The sequence below is a fragment of the Falco peregrinus genome, chromosome 14, assembly GCF_023634155.1.
Source record: "Falco peregrinus isolate bFalPer1 chromosome 14, bFalPer1.pri, whole genome shotgun sequence".
Lineage (NCBI taxonomy): Eukaryota > Metazoa > Chordata > Aves > Falconiformes > Falconidae > Falco > Falco peregrinus.
Genome location: NC_073734.1, coordinates 20,333,815 through 20,354,143, shown reverse-complemented (window position 1 = coordinate 20,354,143; position 20,329 = coordinate 20,333,815). Strand labels below are relative to the sequence as shown.

General features: G+C 37.7%; 2 protein-coding genes across 8 annotated transcripts in view; one reads left to right on the top strand and one right to left on the bottom strand.

Annotated features, from left to right (window-relative positions):
* Window positions 1-3,933, bottom strand: part of FTO (FTO alpha-ketoglutarate dependent dioxygenase) — a 260,515-nt gene extending 256,582 nt beyond the window's left edge. Inside the window, exon 1 of the mRNA XM_055818513.1 lies at window positions 3,739-3,933. Within this exon, the coding sequence (XP_055674488.1) occupies window positions 3,739-3,777 (39 nt within the window). The 5' untranslated portion in view covers window positions 3,778-3,933. The remainder of the gene's footprint in view (window positions 1-3,738) is intronic.
* RPGRIP1L (RPGRIP1 like) overlaps window positions 3,603-20,329 on the top strand; it is a 75,240-nt gene continuing 58,513 nt past the window's right edge. For 2 of the 7 annotated variants that reach the window (XM_055818506.1, XM_055818509.1), the window contains exons 1-6: window positions 3,949-4,068; window positions 8,290-8,381; window positions 9,167-9,311; window positions 11,616-11,914; window positions 14,776-14,875; window positions 16,850-16,993. In XM_055818506.1, coding sequence (XP_055674481.1) covers window positions 8,297-8,381; window positions 9,167-9,311; window positions 11,616-11,914; window positions 14,776-14,875; window positions 16,850-16,993 — 773 coding nt within the window. In that variant the 5' untranslated portion in view covers window positions 3,949-4,068; window positions 8,290-8,296. Of the gene's footprint in view, window positions 3,735-3,948; window positions 4,069-8,289; window positions 8,382-9,166; window positions 9,312-11,615; window positions 11,915-14,775; window positions 14,876-16,108; window positions 16,745-16,849; window positions 16,994-20,329 lie in introns of those variants that run through there. The other 5 variants (XM_055818507.1, XM_055818510.1, XM_055818511.1 and 2 more) reach the window with 5 other exon arrangements.

Here is a 20,329-nt window from a genome sequence, read left to right as displayed (position 1 = left end):
CAAATGTGAAATTGTGCATGAATATCTTTGTAAAAGCCCTTGTGAATATTCAGATATGTGCATATTGATGCATTTATTATTTGTATAGCGGTAACTTTATTGGATTGGGGTCCCAGCTGTGCTGGGAGCTGTACAAACATAACAGTAATGTCTGTGGAATACATTCTCTGTAGTCAGTTCTGGTTTCACAGTAATGTGAATTAGCATAAACAGCTACATAAGGTAATTGTGAACTGGGCTTAGCGGTCTATTCCAAAGACCTGTCAATGTAATCCTTTTAAAGTAAAAGAAAATAATACTCCAGACTAGGGAGCATCTTATCTTTCACACGGTAATGACCCAAGGTCTTAATATGCAAAGGCTGGCAAGAGAAGGCATATAAAGGTAGTTACTAAAACTTGACATCTGTCACACTGAAACTTACCAAAAAAACCCAAACACAAACTAAGCAGGTCTTGAGCACAGTCACACTGAAGTTTAGCTTATGTAACTAACCTGTGAACATTAATCAAGATAATAAACATTCTAAAAGCAAACAGCTTTCTTCTCAAGTTTATAAGGAGAAAAGAGTCTGAATAGACTACAAAATAAGAGGCTTGTGTTTTGTTTTACTTTACCTGGTACCTTTTCTTCACCTGGCAAATAGTTTACTGCAAGCTAACCAAAACTCTGACCAGCAGTGGAAAGAGAAAAGAATCAAAATAACTATAAATTATACTAAATAAAACTGAATTCTAAGTTAAAACAAACAAAACACAGGTCCACTGGACGGTTTCATTAAAATGCCTTTCCAGCTAATGAGCAACATTCCTATAACAGCTTTGGTTTTTATGCACAGAAGTAATATTTGCTATGGCGAAGACCCGAGAAGGTGATGGCATGCAACATCTCTAAAGATGTGTTTAGAAACTTCAGGATAATTGTGCCTTGCTGTCCACTTAAGACTCAGAGAAATATCCCACGGGACACTAGCATCCCCAACATGGTGTTTAAGACAGTGAATAATTAACTTCTGACTACCGTTTCCCAACATTTTTCAGGCCCTTTTCCCAGGAACAAACTTGCGTCCTCCTCCTCTTGGGCTTAGAATACCAAACACTAGCATAAACAATTTCATTTCTGCTACACACTCAATCTTACTCAATCCAGTTGAGTGATCTGCAAAGTGGAAATTACTATATGACAGCACTGCACTCTAAAGAATGTCTACCACATGTACTTGGAACAGAAATATTCTTCTATAACAGCATAAATCAAAACTTGCTATACACATGAAAATTTGAGAGAGAACATATAAGAAACATACTGCATAATTACAAAGCAAAAGCCAATCACCGGGCTTCTGATAGATAGCATTTAACTGTACACAGTTGTAGCAAAACAAGGACTTTTATTCAGGATTCAATTCTCCAGAACAGAGACATTGCCAGGAGATACATAATCCAAACCAGCTTCTCTATCCAACCACTTCCCTCTCATTAGTAGGCCTCATAAATCTTACTCTCCAGAAGAGGTCGGGTTAACCCCACTGATATTTGGTTTGCTATGAAATATTTTGATCAGGACCTAAATGGAAGTTTTGGCAGAACTACTACAGTGACTATACACTTCCCTTGGCCAACAGCATTTCTCAGGTGAGCAACACAAACGAACAACAGTTAAACCTAGGGAGTGAAGGGTGAATTGGCATAGTGCCAGGAGCAGAAAGATTACATTTCTAATTAAGTTGTATCAAATAATACGAGTATGAGTATGCTCTTGTGACAAGAACAAATACATTTCTTCTTGTATATTCTGTCCACTTCTTATTGCTGCCTTCTCCTTTGGCACCTACTCTTAAGACATTCTACAGGCTCCTTTTGCTTCACTTCCAATATACTCAAAGCTTCTGTCAAGTAGCACCCAACTTACAACTTCCCTCCAAGGTATATGATAAGTATTCACACCTTTAAATTCTTTTTAAGGATTGCTTAAGTTTCATCCTTTCCTGTGGACTCGCAACATCTAAACCTGTCTAAGGCAATACTTTTTCTCTCTAGCTTCCTTGAGTTTTTCCTAAACATTGCTCCTCTGATACCTCTTCAGTGCTTTGTCCTCCCACAACATTTGCCAGTGTAGCTTACAGTTCCACCCTCTTACCCCCTCACACACATCCAGAATGATTACCTTGTCAATGGCAATTATCCTCTTAACGCAAATGATTCCCAAACACATTTGAGATACATTGCAAAGACAAAAGCCCTTGGATGGATAGCATAAATATATAGGCTAAAAGACTTCCGGGTTCCTTTTTCTATTCTGCAATGTAATTACATTGGATTGGATGGGATAGCTTACACCTGCATGTGTTTCACTTACAGAGAAAGAGCTGAGCACAAACAAAACATTGAAGTTACTGTCCTTCAGCAACGAGGGAGAGCAGAAAGATTAATTACAAAATGATCAGGTTGTCCTCCAAGAATTAAGACACTTACTACTGTGAATAAGTTATTTTTCTGTTAAAATATTTAGTTAAGAACTTAGGTCAGACCTTTTCCCTTCCCCTATAGTGAAATAATTTCTAATGTAAACCAGTAAATTAATAGCAATACCAAACCCAGTAAGTTCTGTATGCAAAGACAGGTGAACCAGATTACCATTTTAGAAAGTTTTTGCTAAATTTATAATGGAATTAGCCATCACTAAAATCAGCGCTGTGCTTTCAAACAAGCAACTTGCTGCTTTTCTGTACTATTTTGCAAATATAATCAGCAGGGGTACAACAACCATCAGGACTCGCAGTCAAATATTGTACAATGCAGTAAAAAAAAAGCCCTCCAAGGGCACCTGAAACAGCAAAACGTTCAGCAACACTGTGTGCTTACACAAACTTTGTTAACTTCAAGAGTTACTTTTAAAGAGTGTAACTACACCCTGAGCGTTGGCATGCAACAGCATGGCACCTACACACGTTGTGGAGCAAAACCATCGTAAACCTTGGGTGCTGTAAAAGTTTGTTTAGCCTAGGCTTGGTGTAAAGTAAAAGTGCTTGTAAAGTTGAAAATAAAATGACAGTTACGTGAATTCACCGAGGATGTTTTGCGAAAACAAACATATATTTACTTGCCTAATTTTTTTAATGTACCACCACAGAACTCCCTTTTGAATGGAGTATGGAGACATCTTGCCCAGAAGGTAAAAATATTTATTACTAGTTACTGTAAAAGCTGTTACGAGGTTCTCCTCCGTAGAGGGAAAGGGGAAGCGGCGATGTCCGAGCTAAGCAGCGCGGCGCTGCCCAGCCAGCCCGCCCCGAGCAGCCCCCGCCCGCCCGCCGCCCCTCCTCCCGGCCCCGCGGCGACTCGGCACCCAGGGCAGCTTGCCCAAAGTGGCTAAAGCGGCCAGGGCAGGGTCGCCAGCGCGGAGCGGGTCCGCCAGGGCCGGGGCCTGGCGCGGTGCTGCCGGCGGCCCGGCGGAGCCGCGGCAGAGAGGGGCGGCCGCCGGCTGCTGTGCTGCCAGGCGGGGCAGGAGCCCCGGCTGTGCCCCTGCGGCTGGTTGCTCGGTGCTTGGCTACTTCCCCTTCACAATAAACTTCGCGGCGGGCTCGGAGCCACGTCACACGGGACTCCGGCTCCAGGAGCGCGGGCGGGCGCGCTCTGCCCCTCGCAGCCCCACAAGCCGCGCCGCAGCCGCGGGAACAGCGCGCTCGCCGCGGGCGGGAGCCCGCCTCAGGGCGGAGGGGCAGCAAAGAGAAGGTACCTTCCATTCTTTCTCCCGCTCCCCTGCTCTCCTTTTCATGGTGCCGCCGACCAGCCCGCCCGCCCGCAGCAGAAACCGTCCTCCCGCCGGCACTCGCCCGCCGCGCCGGCTCCAGGGCGCCTACAGCTCCCGGCAGGCACCGCGGCCGGCGGCGGGGGCAGGCGGCGGAGCGGGGCTGTAGTCCCGCGCGGAGCGGGGCGGCGCTGCTGGGCCCGGCCGCGAACTGCAACTCCCGGCGGGCAGCGCGGCCCCGCCGCCCCGGAAGTGGAAGGGCCCGGTTAGCAACGGCAGCAGTTGCTAATGGAACGTTGAGAGGGCTAGCAGTGAGCTGTGAGTATGGGGGAAGCTCGTCCTCCTCTGGGGCACGGCGGGGGGAGGACAGCGATGCCCAGGGGGGTGCGGTGTAGTGTCCCCAGCCCGGGGGGCCGCTGAGGAGCGGGGCCGGTGGCGGGCGGCGCTCGGCCGCGCTCCTGAAGCGGGCGCTCCGGACCAGTGAGGCGCCCTCGCTCGCAGCTTGGTGCCCGTGGGGGAAGGCAGGGTGCCTCACCGTGGTGTTAAGAGCAGCCCCGTAGTCCCCCTCAGCTGTGGCCCCTGTTGTGAGTGTAACGAGGCCGCTGGGCCCGAGCGGGAGCTGTGTCCCTGTGTCCCTGTGCCCGAGGGCGGGAAGGGACGGGGAGCGTTGCCGTTCCTCCGTGAGGCGGGCGCTGCCTCCCTCCCAGCCCCCCCCCCCCCCCCCCCCCCCCCCCCCCGGTACGTTAGTGTCGGGTGCGACGGAGCTGAAGAAAAAAATAGAAAAACTGTGGAAAAAATACGTTGAAGGCTAGACACGGCTGTTTTGATGTTTCTGCGTTGCTGTAGGGCTTACAGGTCTTAACAGCAGTGTGTTGTGATCTACTTTCATAGTATCTTCCCATCTTCTTTTTTTTTTTTTTTGTCCTTCCTTGATGCCTCCTAAAACTCACAACACCGCAACAGATGATATTTAAAAGATCATATGTGTGTGTATACTCCTACGAAGTAATAAATGAGATTATTTTAGATAACAAGCCCAATAGAATGCAAACGTTTATCTCTAAGGAATCAATGGGGAAAGAATATAGGCTGGAAATACTTTTTGATAGGCTGAGATAGGTGGGTGGTCTGTCTCTCCTTTTTTTTTTTTTTTTTTTCTTCTTCCTCTCTACCAAAGAAGTGGAGTCGGGTTTTGCAAGAAAATCATCATCTTGGCCATGGCTAAGACTCACGAAATTCTAGAAACTGTCCCTTCTAGCCCTACTGGCTGAGAACTTTTGCAAATTTAAGTAATTCTTCAGTTTTGCTACATTTGAATGATGTTGGGAGAACAGTACGCTTCTGTGAGTTATGTAAGAAGTTGGACCTAAGCATGAGCTCTGATACTGAAGTATTCGTGCTCATTACTGTCCGATCTCGCATAAAACTGCAAACTTGTGTGCAGCGGGTTTTTTAGTAATTTGTCAGATACAGGTGGTGATAGCACCAGTTTTGTAACTAGTGCAGTGTGTAAAAAAGTTAGTGCTTTTTTAACTTCAGTAACTATATCTAAAGTTCTTGCTTATACCAAACTTGAAATTCTTGTAAGTTAATCCCAGCGATATGGAATTTTTTCCCTTCTTTGTATGTGAAATTATTTTTTCTTATTTTTTAGGAACGAGAACTACTGAAGTGACTGTAGGGTAACTCTCGGAAATAAAAACTCTATTAAGTTGTTGAGATTCAGCATGGAATGTGGATCTGTCCAGATGCAAAATGATCTCTCTTTTGCCATATTATGCTTTATTTTAGGAAGTGCAGGGCTCTTAGGTGCTATCACTTTTGTGGCAGTGTTGCTGTACAATTTTGTCAGATTTAATTGCTTTAGAAATGCCTTCCAAAGAAATAATAGGGAACTCTGGAGAAATCTCATATGCTTTTAGGAATAAGGCTGGAACTGTTGTCTGCAAAGGAAAGTAATTTTGGTTTAGTGCTTGTGATAGACACAGAGGTAACATTCAAAAAGTGACTGTAACATATGTAACACATGATTTGCTGTTTGAAGTGTCTTCTCTGAGAAGTATAAATGGTGGTTGTTAGTGATTCTTGAAGACAAAGGTGGCTCTTACGTTACTAATGAGGCAAATAAATTGCCAGGCCAAATTCTAAATCTGTAATTATATTTTGCCTCTCTGAAACCAGGAGGCAAGTTTATACTGTTTCCATCTAAAACCACACTTTTTTATAAAACCAGTTAATTTGGTTTTTAATTTTCATGTGGCCCAGGACAGAAAAGAAAACAGAATACTTAATTTCTGTGACTCTGTAATGAAAATGAAACAATTAATTCTTCCTTTTACTTTTGAAAACTTCACCTAAGTTTTCAGAACTTCAGATTTAGGACAGCTTTGTCACTGGTCTTCAAGTCATGTTGCCACTAAAAACTGGCTTTCATGTACAGCCCTCCTATGTTTGTTTGCTTACAACTTAAATACTTATGTTACTTTTGCTACATTTTGCTAAATATTTTTGCTACAGCCAGTAATGGATTACTACTAAGTGGGGGATTGTTTATTTATTTGAGGGACAAACATGTGTTGTTTCGTCTTTGTGTTTTAGATCAATGGATTTCTTTCACACTGAAAAAAACAGGTAGATACCCATAGTAAAGTTTCTTTGGCAGGTGGCAAATAGTGAAAACCAATGATGTTTGCCTGTGCCCATTATTGTGCAGGAGTTTTGGAAGCTTGATTTTGATAGATCACAGACAAAAATGATAAAATATTTGTTTAGCTTTTGATCTCTCTGAAATTTGCCAAATAACTCTTGTCTTTTTTGAGATGGGAAGACTAAGACAGCCACATTTTCTAGAAAGACATATGATGGTAGCATGTTCTTGCTGCCATCAGGACCAAATTTGGATTGATCATCTAGAGATAAAGGTTTCTGTTTCACTTTTAATCTCAGTTGCTGTAGTGATATTGATACAGTGACATATAATAATGACCACAATAACTAACCTAGACCTGAGTGAAGTCAATGACTACAGATAGTGCTAATTTAACAAATTACAAAAAAGTTCTGAGGGATTTGAGTAACACAAAAAGAGCTGAGAATGCTGAGGATCTGGATTCCAGCAGACATGTATCTGTCATTAGAATTGTGCCATTGGTTACAATGGCTGCATGCCATGGACCTCAACATTGCAAAGTATTATTCCCCGTTTCTGTGACTGACAGCAGTGAAACTGCAACCTGATTGCTAATCTACAAGTGTAGATCAGTTCAGGCATTTCAACAGCCATGACAAGGAAACATTTGTTCCACATGAAAGAAAAATGTGTTCAGGTTTCTATAAACAATGAAAGCTGGAAATAATACTTTATCCTGAATTTTAGTGATGAAAAAACAAAAGATTGCAAGCAAGATTGACTTGTTGGAAACTAAACTTCCATTAATCCTTTTCATTCCTTTTGGACAAAGCCATAATGAGACTTATGATAGAAAACTTCACTGGTAGAAGAAAGGCGTATCTTTAGCAGCAGTTTTGGTTATGACAGGATTGACAGATGCTTCATAGATGATCTGTGGATTATACTGTGTCGCTTCAGTCCTCTGATGCAAGTCTTTAGTAACATCATTGTTAATTTCCCTATGCTTTCCTAGATGTCTTTTGATGCACTAAGGATTTATATCACCTGAAGAGTGTAACAATAGGGGGAAGACTGTCCAAAGGACTTTATGTCTCTCTTTTCATGTTTTTTCAGCTTCACTTGACTCTATGGCCAATATCTAATTTTCTGCACTGGAAGAGAAGAAAGAAACAGTAGTTCTTAACAAGTATCTTCATATATTACACTGAAACAAATGTACTTTCTCACATTAATACTTTCCTAATCTCACTTTGTCATGTAGCTAAGCTTTCTGTTGCCTCAAGAAAGAAATGTGTTCAGATTTATGAGAATCATTCATAGGAGAGTCTCTATCTTAGAAAGTAATTTCTCTTATGACAATGATTGAAAGAAGACTAAGAGAATGGTAGGCAACACTGAAATGACTTCATAACCCCTAGCACCTCTGTTTCAAAGAGTCCCATTCAAAATGTGGAAGATGGCATTACTCATCTACCAGTTGATGCCTTAAGCTCTGGCCTGTCTTAAATTGAACAAACAAACAATTAAAAAAAAACAAACAAAAAACCCACACAGGTCCACCTCCCACATGCACTTAGAAATATGGCCTTAGCCCAAAGATTGCTGAAGACAACAGAACTAGAACTTAAAAACTAATTCTGCATACGTTAAGCACAATTGAAGCTATTGCATAACAAAGAAGATGTATTTCACGCAGAGTAAAACTGGCATAACATTAAACTTGAAAGTTTAGATCGTCATGTGAGTGATACAGTCGAGAAACGAGCATTTACAGTAACGTACGAACCTGTAATTTTAGTGAATCTGTCATTTGTCCTTCATTTTATGTAATGTACCGTAGTTCATTCTAGTCTCGCAATTTAAGTTACATATGGAGAAGAATTTAATTTGAATTTTGTTATCCATAGATAAGCCATGGCTGTTCCAGCTGATGAAACTGTGGGGGACCTGCCTGTGAGAGATGTAGGTCTAACTGTGGCTGGAATTGGAAGATTACAAGGTTTGTACCAGCTGCTCTTTATTATAGTTACAGACTTTGATCGGTGGCTTCTTTAGTTTCTTTCTAAAAATGTTTCTGACATTCCTCCTCACAAAATTTAGTTTAAATACCATTCAGAACCTGGGTTAAATTCTGGAAGAGACTATGACCCATTCTATGTTCATGTGACTTGTTATAAGAGGGAAGTTGCTGTGAGGTGCTTAAAAATGGAAATCTCGTTGAGCTGTAACATTCAACCTTCCAGAAGAAAAGAGGACTTTTTTTGCTAGATTGAGGACAAGGCCAGACCCATTTAACAAAATGAGAGCCAAGAGTACTCTGCAATTCTGAAATGTTACTCAGCTGCTATTAGAATGGACCTACTGGGCTTACTCATGTATCTGAATAAATTTAGAGAATTATGAGTTAATCTTGTCAAGTTTCAAGTTGAGTATGTTAACTTTGAAACAGACTAGAAAGCTTCTCTGTGATAACTGTGGTCTTAATTTAAGTAGTATATTTGACAGTACGTTGCTCCTTGTTAAACTGTTTCCTTTGTATTGTCTAGGAGGTAGCCAGTTTGCTGTATCATTTGAATTACTTTTTTTATCCATAAGAGGGAAGAAAAAGGAAGTGATTTATATGCTGAAAAATCTGAAAAAATTAATCAACAGACTCATACAAGTGTAAAATATCAAATTACTAGAAAACTTTATGGGTTTTTTGTATTTCAAAATGACTTAGACTTTGAATTAAATGTTTTTGAATGTATTGAAGGTAATTTAAAGTTGTCTTGGTTTGGGTAGAATCATCAACTACACAGAATGTAAAAGCTCGACAAGCTGTATCACGAATCAGTCGAGAGGAACTGGAAGACAGATTTTTTCGTTTACGTGATGAGAGCATCTTGCTCAAACAGCATGCAAATAAGCAAGAGGAGAAAATTAAAAGGTATGCGTTTTTATTTTAGCTCACAATACATTTTGCCCTTTGAAGCATTGTCAACAAATTAAAAATCATGCTGATTTCTCTCAGAGCACTTTTTAAACCATTAGCAAACATCACTCATTAGGATTCATTTTTATATTGATTTCTGGTTGTCTCTGTGGTATGTGGGCTATTTTTTGCAGTGGAGAGTATTAGATCTCCATGCAGGGAGGTACAGCGTTCATAGATATGCTGTCTGAGTACAAATATAACAGGTATTCTGAGAACTGAAGAGGCTATAGAAGCCTAATTTTTCATCAGGAATTTCATCCTAGAATCAAAATATATGGAGAGTTTCTGCCCCTTTTTTTGTCTTTCTCTGTCTTCCAAGAAAGTAAATAGCATCTAGCCTTTTATAGTTTAGTTAACCGTAAAATATCTTTATAATTACAATCAGTTCCCCATTATTCAGGGTGATAGATAACTTAATTGAAGAAGTCCCAAGTAGCATGGGAAGCACAGTATACCCAGTGTACCCAAACATAAGCAAGCGACTCTAAGCTTATTATTAAACTTAATGCCATGCTGGCACCCCAGTCCGGACTCAGCAGAACTGTTTGTGGTATTACTATATGCCAGGAGGGCTAATTAATCCAAAAGCACAGTGACTCCACGTTCACATTTTGCTATACTCAAGCTAATAAAGTCTTACTGCATCTAAGCTAGCTTCTGGTCAGAAGCTAAACAATTCATGAAAGGGCATCTGAAGATACTGCCTCGGTAGACCATTTCATGCTTATCTAAAGTCCAAAACTCTTTCCTTTTGACTCGTTATTGAGTGAATCAGGATCAAATTGACCGGCATAATTTCCATCTTTTCTGTTCAGGCTACTGTCAAATACAAAATGGTGGAACAAATGAATTGTTTGCTTATTCCAAATGTAATTTCCTGTTTTTTTGTTAGATGACTTATCAAACACATTCATCATCCACTTAGGTAAAACTACCCAGAAGTACAAATAGGAATTCTTGAATTAATATTCTGAGGCACAGAAAATATAAAATACAGTGTTTGTTTAGCTTGCCAGAGAAAAATCTTAACTACTGAAGCTAAATTTCTTTCCCAGCATCCCTCATGCCAAAACCCTTGTAACTAAAAGTTTGGAATGAATTTGCAGTAGAAGTACATTGAAAAGAACCCAAATAAACAAAAAACCTGCTTACAGACAAGTAACATTTTGTGACATCCTAAAGTTATTACAGATTTTTTGGGGTTTTTTTTTTTTTTGTTCTTTTAAGTAGAAGCTTCTGTCCACAAGTATACAAAAATAAAACAAGTCCCTTTAAACAAATGAAGTGTGTCCTTATTTTCAGTTTTCTTTCTGGGCTTGCAAAAATAGATTCCCTGTAAACTACATACAGGTCTTGAAGATGTGCGACCAATTTTGTCAAGTCTTGAACTTGTCTCTCTCATCAAAGCCACCTTTTCTTTCTTTATATGCCAAGTTTTTTCCATTCACTGCTGGGTATGTTTTCTGTTCTCGTATATTACATCACCCCCATATGCCCTTTCTGCCTTTTGTTCTAGCTTACCAATGTTTATCAAAACTAAAGGAAATCAAAGGTACAACTCTTGAGATGCCAAAAGCAAAATTTGTATCCTTTTAAAGATAGATGAAAACCATACTCTCTGTATCTAATTATATTCTTTGGCTTACTGTTCCTTCTCTGAAGCACATTCGTAATATTTACCAAGTATAAAATTGAGTATGGTAATGAGAACTATTAAGTCTCTTTTTCCGGACTACCTTCTTAAATATCTCTACCTATATATTTTAGCCACTTTAGAATGGAAATATATATTTAAATCCTAAAATACTAGAAATGATATATCATTGAAATGTTGCATATTATTAGCATTCTTTCAATAGTTGAATGTTTTGTGGAATTGTAGCTTTTAGAGTTTGCCCCACCGCATCCCGAATCTGTAACTTTACTTAACAGCATGCAGAGGTTCCTATATAAGGTCATGCGTTAAAAATTACATTTAAGCAGCATATGGAGTAAATATGTGTCCTCCCTTTACTAACCTTAAATGATAAGCCCTAGGAAACTGTTATTTGTCAGTGCTATAAAGCAGATTGCTGCACAGTGGTTTCAATTATCTTCAAAGAGTTCTTCACAGGCAGTAATAGTTATATCAAAACCTGAAATTTATTATTCAGGTTCTATGCTGAAGTCTTCACAGTGATTATGTTCCTTTCAACAGAATGCTTTTTATGCTGACTTCTCACATTCTTTTTCATCTTTTTTTATTATTTTCCCCAGAATGGCCACCAAGTTAATGCGGCTTGCTAATGATAAAAAAAGTCCTGAACAGGTTGGTGGCGGCCCCAAGCGGCTGGGTCAGGTTGTGGAGCTGGAAGAAATGATTGAACATTTGCAAGAGAGAGTTCGTGAGCTTGAGAAACAAAACGAGAGCCTCCGCAGCAAACTCATTTCAACTAAACAGCAGCTCCAGATTCAAGGCCACAGGCCTAATCCGTACAGCTATGTTCAATCTCGTATTAACACGGGTCTCAAAAAAGCGAATGAGGCTGCTGGCCTGCCAGAGCTCACAAACAAAGGTATAATTCACATTTGTTAAATACAGCAGTTTATATAGGTACCACTAATTGTTGCTTCACAGTGACAAGTACACGCTCGTTTCTGTTCATCAGTGGGCAATAGTACCTGTAGGTGTAGGCAGAAAGGCTGTTCTTCCCCCTTTTTCTTGAATTTATTTATAATAGCAGTCATGATAACTTGTTTGCCTTTAAAGTCCTTGTTTTGAGAATCTGCAGTGGTAGATATAAAACAAAAGCACAGATTTGAAAATAAAGGTAGTTATCAAACAAGTTTTCCAATAGTTAAAAATCATGGGATTTTCCTGGTATAAGTTCTCTACGTGTTAAAGGCTTATAAAAGTAGTATATGAAAAAGTTTGCATTATCATGTTATAACAAAGTTTTACATCTGTAGTGTGTTTGCACATGTTTTTCCTTTTTTAATTTAAAGTTTTTTTCTAGTCTCTTGGTACATGTGTGCACAACACTGCAGACTTGAAAAATCTGTTACACGTGTGGACTTTCGAAAGTAAATACCACAATGCAGCCATCTTTAATGATGTTCTTTGCTGTCAAGACTCACAGCTTAAGGCAGCCTCACTCCCAGTCCTTTATTTATGGTACCTACATTTGGAAATTGCGTTTTAAAATCTTTCTATTTTCATATGAACATTTGTAGAACTAGCTGTACTCAGTTAACTTATACACTGTGCAGATAACGTGTGGGGTGTTTGTAAAAAAAAAAACCAGCTGTGGCCTTGATTCAAAACTGAGTCAGCAGAATTGTCTCTTCAAATTCTACAAGCTATGGATCAGGCTGATGGCCAGTTATATTGTGGTTTTTCGCTATCTCACCCTCCCACTAGTCTTTATTTTGGTTACATTGATTATTCAGGTATATGAAAACAGAAACAATTCTCATGCTTTTAGACAGGCAATAAAAAGTAATTGGCTCTACCAAGTTGCTTCTTTAATTTGAGTATAGTGCAAGTTTTGATGTTTTAAAACATGTATATTTTAACACTTTACATAATGACTTAAGCAGGTTTATTCCCCAAATCAATCTTTTATTTGTTTTACCAATGCACAAATAGGGTAGAAATATAATAAATTTATTCAGACCCAGTGCTAGAAGAGAGAAAAGGGCAACTTGGTTCAAGGATTAAAGATCGTATGTTGACATGGCATGCTGTGAGGACTTATCTTGGCATGAGAACAAATCCAGATCAGAGATGTCCTGTGCAGAGCTAGGACTGGGGCCATGTTGATTGAAGCGGTGGTTCATAAACTGAAGACAACATGAGGAAGAAAAAAAACCCACCAACTGTCCACAGAATATCCAGTTCAGATAAGAATGTTCATAAGTTCTAGTGGGCCTATCTCAGTTCTAAGACCATGTCCTAACTAGAAGGGATTCTGATAATTTGAATGTTATGAATATGTAGTTTCCTGAAGACACTTTTCTAAGGTGAAGGCTATTATTAAAAGTCTAGTAGTCAGTACTCGGAACCTGAGCTCGGTAGTGTTGTCTTCCAGAATGTCAGAGAACATTTTCTATAGTATTCGTTAGCATAGGGTGTTTTGTGTTTTTTTCTTGCGTGTTTCCTCATCCTACCCTTTTGATTAATGATGATAAACCTAGCAGTCTGGTGTCAGGTAGGTGCCTCCTATCTTTAGAGACAGCCAGACTCTTAAATTGCTCTGTGAAACCATGAGGCTGAACTTCAAAACATATTTAGTGCAGATCAGAAAATATTCAGAGCAATTATCCAAAAATTAAGATACCTGGAAAAATTCAGGAGACCTTAGCTGTCTCCAGGGTATGAAGAGGTAGGAGGAACCCACAAATAATAAATACACCTTCCTGTATCTCTTTTGTATTTGGCTGATTTAAGTTACCATACAAAGTGGACACAAAAGGTGTGGTCAAGTATGAATGTCCAGTAAATTTACTCACCGGTTTCTCACATTGCTTTCTTTATTGAGTACAACCATCTAAGATCTACCATGATTTGAACAAAAAAAAACCAAAAAATATATACTCTTAAGCATTTATATATACACATATGTATATAGCACAATTACCAGTACCTTAAAATAATTCTTACAGATTGAAATTCAAGATATATAAATAAATCAAGTTAACTCAGCATGAATGCAAAGTAGGCAGTTTGTTTTTCAAGTCATTTTGTGAACCTGCTGGTGGTGGTGTGCCTTGAACCTAAATGACTGAGTTTTGGGGATTAAGGGAGCGCAGCCTTAATGCTGTATTTGAAATTTAACGCATAGTTTGAGCCTACCTCAAACTTCACTAATTTCTTCATGCTGAAGAAGAGGAGAAAGAGATCTGGAGAAACCATTGCTTTTCCTGCTGGACTAAAAAGTCTTCCTCAAGGAATTTCTCACCCTTCTTCTTCACCAGGAAATTAGTATGCCTCCAAAGGACATATGGAAATTATTTGCACTGCTGCTAAAAATGGTGCTGTAGTTTCTTGTCTAGGTGAATGACACTCGTGATTTTGTAAAGAAAGTGCTATCAGAGAAAAAGTGATTACAAGTCCATGTTCCTGTTTTAAATTCTTCTTTGAAAACACCATCACCATCTCTGTTCTCTGTTTTTAAAAGTAAAATCTTCTAAGAAAACATTTCAAGACGTGTTTTTAACACCTCTCTTAAACAGTGCATGCTGTATCACCCATAGTTCAAATTTTACAGCAGCTATGTTCTGGATATTCTGATTATCTCTTTCCATGTGAATCTGATGTAAAAATACTTTTTATGGGATATGTGTATGGGTTGTGTTTGTACTGCATACAGATTGTTGTTCTATTAAAGGCTTTTTCATTCAACATGACAGAAATTTATCTTTCCTTTGTTTTTAGGAATGAGATATCAGGATTTAGAAGTGAAATCACCGAACCTTGTGGCCCCAACGTATGGACAAAGTCTGCTCGATGATCCAAAGGCTGAAATAAGAAATTTGTATGATTTTCATATTTCTTAATTTTTGTCGTTATGATTGTTAAAACTTAACATTTTCTTGAAGAAAAAAATATATTTTTCAGAAGTTTTCACTTCAGAAAATGAAGTGAAGTTGTTGGATCTGAGAACAGTAATACTGGTAACAATGCAGAAGTGTTTTATTATAAGGAAAACAGGATCAAGAGTTTAGAATGCAAAATGTAGGTACATAAGAATGTAGCTGGAAGTTAAAATTGATCTTCAATGGTGAGCCTCTCTTTTTGCTGGTGTGCAATGCTGCTTAGCTTACTACCAGACAAAACTGACAAAAGGAGAAAGAACCATAGCTGCAATGTTATTGCCAACACAGTCCTGAAAGGTGTGGGGTAACCCATGCAAGTGGGACTGTATGGATTGTGTTATGCTGATGTGTTTAGGCTTCTAGAAATGAGTGGTGGTCAGACTTTATGGATAAGTTGTAAATGCACAGTATGGGATTATAATGTAAATTATTTTGATGCACTTCTGCATTTTGAAAGTTGGTTTATAGTCCCGTTGCACATTTTGACTGAAATTGAAGCTCGGGAAACTCTTGATAACATCTTTAACGTAGAGACTGCGTGAAGACAGAGAGGTGTTACACAGGGTGGAGAAAAGGTAGTTAACATCTAGTTTAAAGGTACTGAGGTCTGATTAGGACATTTTCCTTCTCCAAAGTGTATCGGAACCAATTATTCTTTTAAGACATCTGGTTTTGTAGAAGCTACTTTCAGTGTGTGTGTGTGTGTTTCTGTAATGATTTACATAAATCAGATTTACTACGGTATCAATAAATGCTAAATTTCCAATAAATGGGCAAACTAAATATACAAATACATAAATTAATGTGCAATTATGTGTTTTGTAAACACAAAGATTTAGTGGGATCTTAGGAAGTCATTTTATAGAAAAGGTCATAAATTATTATAATAAATAAATTTGAATTCTTGAACAATCTTGAAATTGCACTTTTGCTAGCATCCTGTCTGAATTTAACCCTTGCTGAACAGATACTCTTTAAAAAGAAAAAATTATATGCATTAAAATAGAATGTTGTTACTGAAGAAAAAATCTTTAGTAATTTTATAGTGATGGGCCTAGAAAGGGCTATTTCTCCTATACCTATCACTTTTGAAGACTAGGAAAATAAGAGCTATTGACTAAAACTGCCATGTGTTATAATGCAAGAAACATCGAAATAGCATTTTTTTTCAGAGATTTCAGGTCTCTCAAAGGTAGAAAAAATAACCACGGTTGCTCAGAATGGTACATTCAGGTACAAAAGCAAACAAGGCCAAAAACCTCAAGGTACGTTTAAGTCTATGATAGGTATATGAAGTAATGAATAACTAGCTTATGCATGAAAAGCTTTAGAGTGGAAAAAATTGTAGATGAGTTGTTGCTTATTCTTATTAGAAAAAATGTTAGTAGAAAGGATAGCCGAGATTAACTTGTCAAAAAAATCAAAATTGCAAAATATAAAATAAGAATAAAAACTTAAAAATTATTTTCACTGCTCCATCCATTGAAGTTTTCATATTCTTTTGATAGCTAGTGATAGTGTTTTCCTGTTCAAAAAACACTTGGTACTAATAGATTAGGAGGAGGATACATGTAATACAGAGTATAAGAACCCATGAACGATGTTTTCAGCTGCGTTCTGCTAAACATTATTTGGTCCACATAAACATTTATTTTAAGAGTTAGTGTTGGTTAATAATATGTTTGAATTATTTATCTATTTGTTATACTATTCACATCTTTTCATGTGGTGACATTTTATTTAATTTTCATAGTAAGTTGAACTATTAAACCTCTGCTGTAATGCATGTAATTAAGAAATACAAATTTTGCTGAACACTTTTAACATATTTGCTCTCTTGAATATTTATTTAGGTTTTTTTCTTTTATTAAATACTTGGCTGGTTTGGGAATGTAAGATGCTTGTACTTGCAGGAAGACTGTGATTGAGTCCCAAAAGGAACGCATTGAAGAACTGGAACACGCCAGAGAGGTACTTGTGAGTCAGCTAAGAAGAAAGGACAAGGAAATTGAAGAATCCATCCTACGGCTGAAAGAGCAAGAAGCAACAAGCCAAAGGTATTGTGAAAAATGAAAACCTCCATGGTGGAAACATTATATATAGCTGTGAAAATTGCTTGTTCTATTAAGAAATATGTGCTTTCTTCGTTTTTTTTCCTTTGGTCAAACTGAAGTCATAAAATGATTTACCATTAGCCATGGGTAATTCTAAGCAAGGAGATTGTTATGATAATGTTATAATATTTTTTCATAAATAAACAAAGGAGTTTATAATTACCATTTTAGAGAATTCATTTCCAGCTGATTCATATTCAGTTGAAGTTTGACTCATTAGATTTTAATCATCTATTGTTTCTTCAATATAGTTCTTTAAAAAATTCAGATATAGGTTCATAGTGGGTTATTTAATGTTTATTAAAACTCATTGATAATTTGGAGTCTACAAATAGTAGAAACATAATGGCATTGTAAGGGTAAATTAGCAAATTTTTGAAGGAATGTAGTATAGCTGTGCAGTGAAACAAAGTCAACGTGTGGAATGTGTTTCGCAATAAAGCTTCTATTAATCTCTTCTGTTCTATCATTTTTAAAAAAATATATACGAGATTATATAATTTAGCATATATTTTCCCTCTTTTGACTGTTTCATTTTCAGTCTGTTACTTTTATTTGGATTAAGGATGTAATACTGCATGATCCTCCATTCCTTACTCATTTGATTTTAATGCAAGTTTTACTTGGATGAGAAATACAATTGCCTTTGAAGGAGGGACCCCGTTATTATGTGTGAGCATTCTTTTGTGCATCAGTGGTGCTACGTATATAATACATCATAATGTTTGCTATTAAATTATTCACAAAGTCATAAGTTTCCCCTATTCAGAATTTCCTTTATATAGTTTAAATAGGTTGAAGAAGTTGTTATCATAAATAATTTCTTAGTCTGTGCCTACAATGAAATCAGAACATATTTAAGATTTTTTCATTATTTGAAAAGAATCTGATACAAATCTGAAAGAATTTCTGTGCTCACTTTTCTATAGATAAACACTGTTCTTTAAGTCAGAAACTGAATGTAACATCTAAATTTGATGTCAACTACCATATTTCTGTGAAACTTTTAAGAGGTTTTAAAGCATACAGGTTAGAAAAAGTGGTGCAGATCCTTTTTTATTTACATTTATCAGATTGCGTATATGCAATCCATGATACCTGACCTAAGTTACTATCTGTGAATTCATGGTTGAAGTTCTGGAAGTATTTCCTTTGTAGTCTATTTCTTGTCTGAAACCTGATAAAAGATACATTAAGAGTTCCTGTGTTTGGCTGAAGACACTGGGAGAGAAATTGAAAAACATCCACTAGTGCATGTTTAGAATGGTGTGTGCATTCTATGATTTTGCCACTAGAATACTTTATGGAGGACTGATAATCCCCATGTTTTTTGAGTTTTGGGGTGGTTTTATGCTGAATGAACTAGAGCCAGAACTGAAGAGGGATACTATTCTCTCCAGGTTTAACTGTAACCATGGGTACCTATACATAATATCTTTAGGAGATTTTCATTGGCTTGCTTTCTTGGAAGTCTTGTAACTGCTATCTAGAACAGTCTGTGTTAGTTGTTTTATTACACAGATAGATTTATAGGTTCTGTGTAATTCTTATTTTTATTCTTTGCATTAGCAGAGAAGAAACTGTCAGTACTAGAATATTGGAGGAAAAATTGGAAATCTGGGTGACTGATGAGGTCATCTTATTTCATCTTTGTAGCTTTTGTCTTTGAATTTTGGTGCAATTGGCAGCTTTTTCTTGTTTAAGAATACACTTGGCTGTCATGTAGTTGCATTACTACCCAAACCCAGTTAATTTGTTAAAACTCTTTAGGAACTGTATGGTGCCAAAAGGACATAATTAATGTGCTTCCATCAATCTTCATGTTGTAGTACCATTTGATCTTAGCCTGGTGTTAACAAAATTAGGTTACTTCCACCCTTTAGGAAAACATTCTTTATTCTGCTACATGATTAAGAAAGTCTTGTGATTGAAATAACTGTAGCTTCCAAGTAGTGAAGCAGCCACAGTTAATACTCACTGATCCATCAGCGGTAAGGGAGGGAGGTACTATTTATCATGAGTCCTATACCCACAAGAAATCCACTAATATTTTAAAGCCACCATTGCAGCTTCACTCCAGTTCCTGTGTAACAACATGAGAGCTACATAACAGAGCTGAGTTCATATGCAGTGTACTCCTTGAGATGGTTATTGTAATATGGCTGCAATAAATGTTTTTGTCAGTATTTATTTAATAGAGATTGTTTGGGGATTTTTTCAGGAATATATAATTCTGATTTAATTCCAGCTTAAGGGAGAAACTTGGCCTGTAGGTTGTTAGACTAAACACATTTTCTTAAGTACAAAATTTAACTGCATTTAGCTTGACTGTTTTTAATTTCAAGATGGCCAAAACCAGAATAACCTCATGGTTTGATGTCCATGTGCAAGTTAAAACATTGTCTAAACAATCACATTTTGCAAGCAGCTAACTTCAACTAACTTAATTGCTCATGGTACTATCTGAAAACATTTTTAAAGCCACCCCAAAATGCATTTGTGAAACAGGTATTTGGTATTTGCACATGTTTATGTGGGCTTTTTGTGTTTTGTTTGGTTGATTTTTAATGAAAAAAACTTATTTGCCAGTCAGTTTTTAATTCCTTTGGCATTTTTTGCTGCAACATGACTTTGGAATTAACCCTATTACATGTGTGGATTTTTGGACAGGAATATCATATCTGACACACTTGTGACTTCTGTGTTTGCATTACAGCATTACAGACCTAGATTAAAATGTGGAGCATGTTAGTCACAATGCATTATCTAAAGGGTTTTGAGAGACTACAGCATGTATACAAATTTGCTAAATCATGTCTAGTGTAAAAAAACCAACCCTTATATTTGCATTTGCATATGTGATTTTTTATTTAACCAGATTCCCTAAAGATCATTACTTTTTTTCATTTGTTGATAGCCAGGCAAACAAATACAGTATTTTATGTTGGTATTTAAATAATCCTAATAACTTAGATGATGGAGCTATTGATGCAATGTTGGCGTTTTGCCTATTGCAAATATACTATCAATTACAACGTAAAGGTGGTTTTAGAAGGTAAACATCGTTGGCTGGGGTTTTTTTCCCCTGTATATTTGACTTCCTATAAGAAGTAAGAGGTAAAGGAAAGAACATAATGTCTATCAACATATAATCCTGTTAGTTCCTAAGCATAGTAGAATGAGAAGAGTACTTTACGTTGATGTTCCATTCTTTACTTCTCTGCTGGGGAGTCTGTGTATGTACATCTTGGCCATTGAGGCATTTCTGATATAGAACTA